Source organism: Megalopta genalis, chromosome 10, assembly GCF_051020955.1.
Source record: "Megalopta genalis isolate 19385.01 chromosome 10, iyMegGena1_principal, whole genome shotgun sequence".
NCBI lineage: Eukaryota > Metazoa > Arthropoda > Insecta > Hymenoptera > Halictidae > Megalopta > Megalopta genalis.
The window spans coordinates 11,621,354-11,631,524 of record NC_135022.1 but is presented as its reverse complement, the minus strand read 5'-3'; the positions used below and the strand labels follow the sequence as shown (position 1 = coordinate 11,631,524).

The window sequence follows — 10,171 nt, the reverse complement described above, 5'->3', positions numbered from 1 at the left end:
TTGCCTGGCATAGTTTTTCTTTATCGGATCGCAGCCACTTTAGAAAATTCCTTCTGGTTCAACTCGATCGTTAACGCTTGTGTAGGCAATCAAAACGTATAAATAACTTCGAAGCATTTTAAACGTTTCAGCACTCTACGATTAATCAGCGAAAGTAAAATGTTTTAGTTAATCTTCACATAGTCGAATGTTTTAGTTAATCTTTCATATTCAAAGAACGAGATCCATTCAGAGTGAACGAATGACTGCACACTGATAATATTCGCATCAAAATGTTTTGGTAAATCTTCACATTTTCAAAAGGATCCCAGCGTAACTATCCATTCTTCGTGTTCAAAGAATGATTATACAGAATGAACATATATGAAATTTGTTGCACACTGATATTCACTTCAAAATGATCCAGCATCGAATCTTCGCATTTTCAGAAGGATCGAAGCGTAACTGTTCATGTATTACGTCCAAAGAATGATTTAGAGTGACTTTCTAATATTTCTAGTACACAAGTGCCTACACAAGGGTTAAAATCTGCGTGTGCACAGCTATTTTCGAATCTTAAATAGCAAAGCTATAATAAATAGAAATTGACATTTCAACGCCCCCAAATGCTGAGCGTGCGCGACGATAATTTGCGTTATAGGGGTAAAATTCAGGCGACTATTTTAGCATTAATCGCCACCCCCGCTGCAGGATTACGCTCGCGCCATTGCCCACACGATATCGCAACGATCGCAGCAATCCGACGCTACCGTTTTAAACGTATTAAAAGTGAACTTACAGGCCAGCTTTACGTCGCCTACAGCGTAGGCCGAAGCAGCGCGCGGTTTATGTGTCACGAGAGCCAGCTCGCCTAAGTATCCACCAGCGGGAACTCTATTAATCTGTGCCGGCAAATAGAATACCAAATGACATCTATACAATTGACAGTGTAATTAGCGTGGTGGTTCTGCTAGCCAGCCACGATACCGGCACACCACAGGCCTCGCCGTTTCGAGGTATCTGGGTCACCGATCGTGTCCCGGCCACGTCTTACAGACGATCAGAAGAAAAAATGATCGACGCACCGATTATTATGATCACCAGCAACGTACCTCGATCTCTCGGCCGTCGTCGCCTTGTATGGTGATCTTCACTACGCCGTCTTCGACGAAGTACATACCATCAGCAGTGTCGCCCTGCTTGATTATATTCTCACCATTAGAATACTGTTTCGGTACTAGGGCGTCTGCCAGGTTCATGCGCTCGTATTTCTGATGAAACAAGAACGGCTCGGTTAGTACTTCAAACATCGCATCAGCTTCGGTAAATAGTTTGATAATCTGCTAAGCTCTACGACAATTGCGACTCTTAATCCTCAAGTTCAAGAACCCTTGGTACGCTACACGTTCTTTCTATACAACCAAAGTCTCCGTTGGTTCTACCCAAACTTTCCGAAGCCTTCTCAAACGCTTGCGGTTTACGGTTCCAAGCTTCTGATTCGTTTGCAAATTTTAATCATTGAGCTCGAAGACTGTTACCACGCTAACGGTCTCGCGTGATTCAAAATAGAAGCTAAACATTTGCTCTATTCCAGGTCTGCTCGAGTTGGACAACCACCATTAAATCGCGTTCCCAACAGATGGTTTCGTTCTAACACGGTTAGAGCACTGTAGATTCTAGGTTGAACACGTTCACCATTGCCGTCCGTTTTGCAGCATGATAACTCTATAAATACAACTGGACTGAGGATTTTTGCTGGAAATAATTATTGATCGCGTTAATTGCAATGTGCAGGAAATAGTAGAGATCCTGAAAATCTTTCACTGTTCTGCATTTGATCTGTTCAGTTTCCTCGCAAATGCATCAAATCCACGGCCCAGTTTTAACATTCTATCGACTGCAACAAAGTTCGAAGTTCATGTAGATTTCATAGATATATCGATACTGCTAGGTAGATCGTTCGGTACCTACAAAGTTACAAAAGTCGTCTATTGAATCTAATAAATGATTGGATTAGAATCACAGGAGTGTTATTGTTTACTATCGCGCGTATCGTTTACTGGCCAAATTAAGATAATTATAATAAATAAATAAATAAATAATTAAAATAATTATATATAATTAATTAAGATAATTTAGAGTTAAGTTAATCCCATGGTAACTTCAGAATTTCTTTCATTGTCCTTCTAACATCTTCGCGCGTACTCGAAAATGTGACTTAGACCACGATGATTCTAAACGACTCGAATATCGAACAGCATTGCGACTAACAAAATTCCATGGTTTCGCAGATTTCTCGAATCTAACTTCGTTTCTACATCGAACTACTCCAGATGGATCCTATTGAGCGGCCGGCACAACTTCTCACTACCGCGGTACCTCAATCAAAATAACGAAGTCAACGCAAACATCGAGCGGCACAAAGTGTACAAAGGAAAGGGCGAAATCTTGTTACGTAACCGGCAGGGTGGAGCCGTAACAGCAATCGAGCAAAGAGGAAGAAAGCTCGACACGGGGCGGCTCCTCCTTCGTTGCCGATCCGAGCATTAAATTCGTCCTAACGATTACCAATTCCCGTGACCCGTTCGCCCAACAACGAGAGGCGAAAGGGCGTCGGCTACGCAAAAAGCATCGAAGGTGGTTTTCGAAGCGGCCACGGTACACGCGACGTTTTCCAAGCATAGATCACATCATCGCCGACCCCACCTTTGCCAATTGTCTCTAACTCGCTCGGATCTGTTGAAGTGGCCGGTGTGGCGTTCCCGGCCGAACGATTAGCTTCCCATTGGGCGTCCCAGTGTTTCCCCCAATCATTCTCTCACGGAGAATAGAATTACCTTCCTGTGCTCTAATAACGCCGCGACAGACACTTGCCTCGAGTGACTTCAGCATCGGGACCTTGTTGATCAGGTCCTCGTATAACTTGCGCTTCTTGTACGCGGACTTGAGGAGGATGCGCCGGAAGACCTGCCTGTCCATAGCCCATAGCGTTCCGTTCGTAATGGCCTTGATGCTGGCTGCTCTCGGCATCTTGTAGAGCAACGCCAGCTCGCCGAAGGCGCCGCTGTTATCGTACACGTGAATCATGGACTCGACCCCGGTGTCCTGATCCCTTACGTACACCTCGTATTGTCCCCTGGAAAAGGTCGTTCTGGGGTCAGTAATCGGCCACACGGGTCACCGGGTCTCTATGGAAAAGGGGACGCCGCAGAAAAGACGTGGACGTCGAGGTAATAGAGGTGGGCGATGCCGGATAGGGGGACGACGAAGAGGAAGAAGATGGTGAAGGGAAATAGGATCTGATCGAGGGAAAGAGAATCTTAAAAGAAAAGAGATCCTGATAAACGGGAATAGAGGTCCTGATGGAGAAAAAGGGGTCCTGAAAAGAAAGAGGTCCAAGGAAAAGAGAACGCTGAAAGGAAAAGAGTCTTGATCAAGGAGACGAGGACGTTGAAGAAAAAGAGGTCGATCGAGGGAGACAGGAGCCTCGGAGAAAAGAGGTCCGGATCAAGGAAAGCGGCACATTGAAAGATAAGTCCTGATCAAGCAGAAGAAGATGATGAAGAAAAAGAGGTCGATGAAGGAAAAGAAGACAACGAAGAAAAAGAGGCCCCGCCAAGAAGAGGAGAAGGATGAAGGTGAAAAAAGAACGATGCAGGAAAGGAGGGCGTCGAAGAAGAGGAGAATGATGTGGTGGAACGTACTTCTCGATGACGTAGAAATTGTCACCGTCGTCGCCTTGCCGGATGATGTACTGTCCTGGCTTGACGAGCCTCTCGAACATCGCATCCAGCACGTCGGCCATTTGTTCCTGCGAAAAGAATTCATGGGATGCGTGTGCAAGCGTCCGGGAATACCATGGCCCCGTTGCTCTGTCTGCTCTTTTCTAATCCAGACCAAGGACACTTGGCCTTCGCGATCGCGATCATTCTAGCGAAATTCAAAGCCTGCCGTGCTCGGCAGAGAAACGACACGGTCGTCTGGGTCCCAGGGAGTATCCTTAACACACTTTTGCTGTTCGAGAGAATTATGCATTCCAAGGAGCGGTGTGTCTGTGCGCCTAAGCGCGCTCGGTCTTCGCGCCTAACAGCTTCCGTCGTTCATCAAATTCTTCCTCATGGTTCAATAATTGGGAAAAGTTTTACAATTAGCCTTGTAGCTGCTCGAATGGATGAAGTTTCGGAAGGATCATTTTTCTCGGACCAGACTTTGCGTTTAGCCGAGAGACGCGATCTTGTTCATTGGATCACTTGGACTGCATAATAAATAGTCTGCGGATTTTATGCCAAAAATGCATAGGTCAGAAACACGAAATTCTAAAGACACGAAAAGAATTTGAGAATATTTTTATACTACCTACAAGTTATTAAAATTCTTAAAAGAGGAAAAACATTTTCGTCTGACTCACGTTTCGTATAACCAAGTTAGACGATTTTCATTTTGCACAAACATGCGCGATCTGATGATAAGTTGAATCGTTTAATGGATGCACTTGTTATAAATAATTAACTTCAAGGATACTCGATTATTGGAGAAAACGCTTTCCTGTTCTCTTGGCGTGTATACTGTCCATGAATCATCTGGTTCAGATAATAATTCGATAAACTACAATATCAAGTTATTGTGCAGAAGATTGTTCTAAAGAAATTATGGTATAGCCAGAAGTTCAACAAAGTAGCCATACTGGGTCGTTTTATTTTTACGGAAGGTGAAGGTTCTACATATATTGGGCTATAAACCTTGCGTTTATTTTCTTTACGCCCTTTGCACAGATAAATTACGACCCTTGGCTCGGCCGAACGTTATTAAAATATAGCGAGACTGATCAGTTAAGAAAACTGCAAAACATCCGTCTAACATGATGGAAAAATGTCTCATTCGTCGGCTAGAAATTTGATGAATCCCATTATGGTCCCGGGCCAGTAAAATGGATAATCAATATTAAAACGATGCTTCAAAGCAATGAACAAGGTTCACGGTCTCTTTAAGACTTCTCTTTAAGTGGTCTCATCGAACACTTCCGAATCGATTCCGCAAACGTACGAGTGATTCGAGAAAAAAGTACTTTCGGATTTCAAAAAATTGTCCACATTTTCATCGAGAAAGAACTTCGTTAGAAAAAGATAGTATCATAATGAATGTCGACTCATTTTAAATCTCGCTGTTTTCTCTTTTCAACTATCCCTCAAAACTTGATCTACAACTTTTTGAAACTGTTTCGTGGAACAAATTCGGACTGCAAAGCCTTGTGGCGTATCTTATAATACTTGGCGGGTACGTCTTCCCTTCGAAGCTGAATAAAACGACTAAAAAGCATCGTACATCAAGATTTCAGGAGTCATCGTAAAGAGGAAGGTTCAGTCTTCAAATCCATGCAGGATTGCTAGGAACAACGTTTTCTACAGTTTCATAGCATTATCAAGCAAAAACATCTCGGAATAAAAATCGAACTGTTCAACTTATTTTCAAAGCCTTCGGACTAATTATGGTACTTTTTGAATAAAAAATATTTGTTTCGTGAAATCTGTATCAACGCGATTCTATTTCAAAGTCTATTCGGACAGAATAATTATTTACAATCGCCTATCTTTTTATGCTTGAACGTTGCTTCTCTATTTCGCGAACAAATACGTTCGAATTGCTGTTGAGAGTGAAGACGCGTCTGTCCCGGCGAAAGGGTTAAATTGCATTTCTAATTGCGATCGCGCGGATTCTGGAACAGAGGGACACAGAATTTCGTATGAAAACTTTATAAATAGCATGCGAAACACGCGAATCCCCGTTCTTAAACGGTTTATTCTTATACCGTTGCTGTGTCGCGGTGGCTCGTAGCTTGTCCTAGGCCAGCCAGCGAATTTCACCGGTTAATTGATCGACTAATCGAATAATATCTCCATGTGCACGGGAAAATTGAAGCTTTTAGGGACGTCGGCGTGTAATTACGCTTTTCAAAGTAAAACGTCGAGAGACGAGAGGCAGCCAGCAGCCGCCGATGGCCGATCATTAGAGGTTGCTATTTGTATCTAGTCGGTTCCCTCGGATCAAGCTCCCTCCGATTCCGAATCCCAGTCGAGCAGATTACACGTACTCATTGGCATTTCCACGAGTTGGCGCGAACTCTCGCCGTATTCCCGTTTCAATTACCGAGCAGCAGAGCGGGAGGGCAGAGTGTACTATGTTTAAACTTACGCCGTCTAGAACCCGAAACAGAAAAATGTTCCTCACGCTGTCACTGAGCCTCTGCCGTTGCTCGTCGCTCTTCGGGTAGACTATCTGTAACCCAGACCACAGGCAATATTGTTAACGATCGATCGCCGATCGGTTATTCGCACAACATGCTCGCTACAGCATGTTTCTGTTAACAGTAGCCTTATTACAGCGGACGCTTATGAAGTAAATATAGACAAAAATATTATCACCAAAACGTTGTAATTTCGAGATTCACGACGTGCACAGAGTTCGTTCGATTTTCTCTAGGCAGAGTTACAGAAGTAAATGTAGTTTAATTTATATGTATATATATATATATATACGGGCAAAAATCCTGTTTTTTGCAATACAGAACTGAAAGCTAATATTAATGTAATACAGAATCTGCGAGTCAGCGGTTTAGATGAACAGTTTACGTAAACTTGTTTTGAATTTTGTGATATTGGCTACAAGCATGTCTGATTTGTCGCTATTGTCGTTGTCATGAGTGTGCGACAACGGTTGTTTCTTCGCTGTCTATCGTCATTGCTCGAATGTTTCGTTGAAAGTATGTACCTCGTTCGTGAAATATTCAAGCAGCTTAGAAAAAATGTTTGAACATGATAAATAAAAGTGTCCCAAACAGTTAAAAACTCCTAAAATTTCGGTGTAAACGTATTGGCCGAAATAGAGATGATTTAATAGTTCCATTGTGTTACGTTTCCCCGAATTCTTCGTTGGCCAAAGATGATTTCTCACCCAGGCAAAATCTAAGAAACGATTGCTAATATAACGTTGAAGGTAATAGAACGCCGATATAACGATGACAACGAATGTCCTAGAACTGCATCTAGAACTGCAAAGAAAAGCTGAGTTTACGCTGATTGAAAACGCGAAATGCTAAATGACTATCGCTGGCGTGTAATGTTGGTCCAAGAAGCATCTCGGACGACAGATCCGAAGATCGTTTTATTTCTGGCCCGGAACGTGAAAGCAATTGCCGGTCTAATTGCGATCGATCCTCGGCCGCGTCCGCAGCTATTTAATATGCACCGTGTAATTCGCAATTTGCGGATCAACCAGCTACCCGAAATGACGCGAGTCGCCGCGATCGTCGGATATACAGCAGCGTCTAAATAGGGAAATAGTCGGTCCCGAATTCGACTATGTTGTCACGAGTCTCGTTTTATTCGGGTAACACGCCAAAACACTTCCTGTACTAAAAACTTGCGAATATTTGGCGGTTCTTGTGCCTCGCGTTCGTCGCATAAAAGATATTCGTTTCGGCGACGGAACAGCGGGCACCATTTAGTGCCGATTTTACGCGTTTATGGCAAAACATTATTGCATTAACGTTGCAGAAGACAAAGCTACAAAAGAATTTAAAGAGATTGTCTCTGTACAACTCATTAACGATATGTGGTTTTGCCATAGTGATCAAAAGAAACCTTTCAAAATTCCAATTTGAAATAAGTCCGATGATTAGGAAATTAATTCGGTAAGATGCGGAAACTTAATATGTAGTAATTTCTTGTGTAGCGATAAAATAGAGTTAAAAGTGTGTCAACCATTTCATCTAAGAAGAGCCGAACAATTTGCTGCTAAACAATAATATTCGGTCCGTACGTTGCTCGAGAGAACCTGTTGCGCTGCGAGTGAAACTGCTCGCCCTCCTGCACGAGTTCGGCAACATATTTTCCATGATTTATCTTGAATTTTGAGTTGTCTTGGATTCGTAGTTCACTTTGGAAATTCCATGCAGATCCACAGACCAGCTGTTACTATTATTACTCTATCTTACTATTTCTTGTCACGAGAACGAGAGGTCGGAGGGACACGGTAATACACGATTACGTAGCCGTTGATGATTAAAGTGTACAAAGATAATCAAGAAAGGGGAAAAAGAGGAGAAGAACGAGAGCCTAATAAAACAAATCCATTGTACGGCGGGATTGCGCAAATAGTAGAACTACTTTCGACGAATTTCGTTTGGTTTCCATCAAGATAGCAATCATGAACGTATTAATGTAAATGCATTTGCATTGCAATAGGCAATATGGTCGTGAACGTAGCATTATTCGCTGAATTGTTATTCGGTGCATAACGTGGGTGGGCTGAATATCGATGCATATTAATTGAACATCTTGCGATCCCCGTTTGATTTCCTTAATTCCCAATATTTCGACCCTTCTAGTCCTACATCGAACCAGTTTCGACATTAATTTCTGTGTCAGTGGTTACATATTTAATCGCCGTCAGATTGCTGGATTTTATGCATTTACAACAGACGTGAGTGACAAAAGAGTATTGAAAGAATGTCCGACATGTTATTTCCATTCTATCAGAATTATCATACCAAGAAAGAAATATTCGTGTAGCTCCCGTCGCTTGCAATTAATGCAAAAAGTTTTGAATTTGCAGCTGTAGTTACAGGGAATACGATTAAATCATATATGATCACGAAATGAAAGTAACGTGATAAACAAAACCGAAACCAGAAGGTTCAAATTTGTCATAGCAGATGGTGCGTTGACTCTTTCGCGTTCGAAAAATCCTAGTAAAATTCAGATCGTTCGAACATATCACGGTGAAAATGAATTTCAAATGTTGGCGTCACCAATACGTGGCCGACGATGCACACGACGTCTAATTTATTCTTCAGCGTTTAATCCAGACGATGATAAACAGACTGCTTAACGAATTTCTAACAGAAACGAGAGGCGATCGAGCGAGAACCCTTAAAAAATATACGAGAATATATTGCTATTTATCGGAGCGATTTGCTATTAACGCTTCAGCTAACGAGCACTAAAAACGTCTGACGTACGTTGCTTTGTAAAGAAAAAGATTGAATTTATTCAGACGTTTCACCATTTTTATTACAATTTGTGCTTGAGTTTGACCAATCATTCCCTGCCGAAAAGAGACTTTTATAACGTGCAACAATTTTCAAACGAAAAACGTGATTGCTTCGCAAGAATAACGTACGTGTATTTATTCAGATTTTTAGCGACTTTTACTACATATAATATACACCGAGGAGCGAAACTGAGCCAACATCTTTTAAAACGGTATAACTTTTTTGAAAGTGGAGGAAACGGCTTGAATTTTTATTATACGATAGAAACACTAGTTTACTAGGCGGTGACAAAATTACTTTCTTTTAATTTTGCTATTATTTTAAATGATACAAAAAAATATAAAACTCTCGATTTTTCAATCTTCTTATTTGAGTCTACAATGAAAATGTAAAAAATGCCTCTTAATCATTGCCCAGTAGAGTAGTCCTATCCTCTAAAAAAATGTTAAAAATAATTATACCATTTCAAAAGATGTTGACTCAGTTTCGCTCCCCATTGTAAGGAACGAAAAATTTTATCTTTGTAATTACAATAATCGTTACTTAAAAATTTGGTGCACGTCTTTTGGACGTGTTCCATAAACCTAATATTAGGAAAGAAGAAGAGTGCCTGTCTCGCCTCTCCGGCGAACGACGGATAAAATTGTTGTTCCGCGTAAAGATCCGCAGTCCAGCAATAACAATAGCGTGGCTCGATTAGCACGGGCAGGAGAGCCACCGATGGGAATCCAGCGAACAACGCTCGGCATCGAAAGGGTGCAATAAAATGCGCAAGCACCGGGGATAACGCGAATAACGCGAATAACGCGCGAGACGTCGATGACTGTTGACAGGAACGACAAGAGCATCGGGCCTGCGACGACAAAGCAAAGCCGCGCGAAATATATTGCAGGGCAAATATAGAGGCGAGACGAGTCCGCTCGGCGAGTAATTAACGAAACGAAGGCTGGACGCCGCGCCGCGTCGCGTCGCATTATTCCGAAGGAATTACGATCATCGCGCGGCACGCGTCGATATTATAAATTAATTGCGGCCGGATCGATCGAGGGAACGTTAGGTGTGAACGCGTATAACACGTATCTCCGTTATATAAAAAGAAAGGGTTCCCGATTAGCCGCGCGTGAGTAGGCCCGCAACAGCAGG

At 42.3% G+C, this 10,171-nt stretch overlaps 1 protein-coding gene across 2 annotated transcripts in view; it reads right to left on the bottom strand.

The window, feature by feature from the left end:
• Positions 1-10,171, bottom strand: part of Pka-R2 (cAMP-dependent protein kinase type II regulatory subunit) — a 31,142-nt gene that overhangs the window by 11,459 nt on the left and 9,512 nt on the right. For both annotated transcript variants that reach the window (XM_033469959.2, XM_033469960.2), the window contains exons 3-7: positions 6,169-6,252; positions 3,684-3,790; positions 2,854-3,115; positions 1,092-1,250; positions 779-881 (exon numbers count right to left, since the gene is read on the bottom strand). In XM_033469959.2, the coding sequence (XP_033325850.1) occupies positions 779-881; positions 1,092-1,250; positions 2,854-3,115; positions 3,684-3,790; positions 6,169-6,252 (715 nt within the window). The remainder of the gene's footprint in view (positions 1-778; positions 882-1,091; positions 1,251-2,853; positions 3,116-3,683; positions 3,791-6,168; positions 6,253-10,171) is intronic.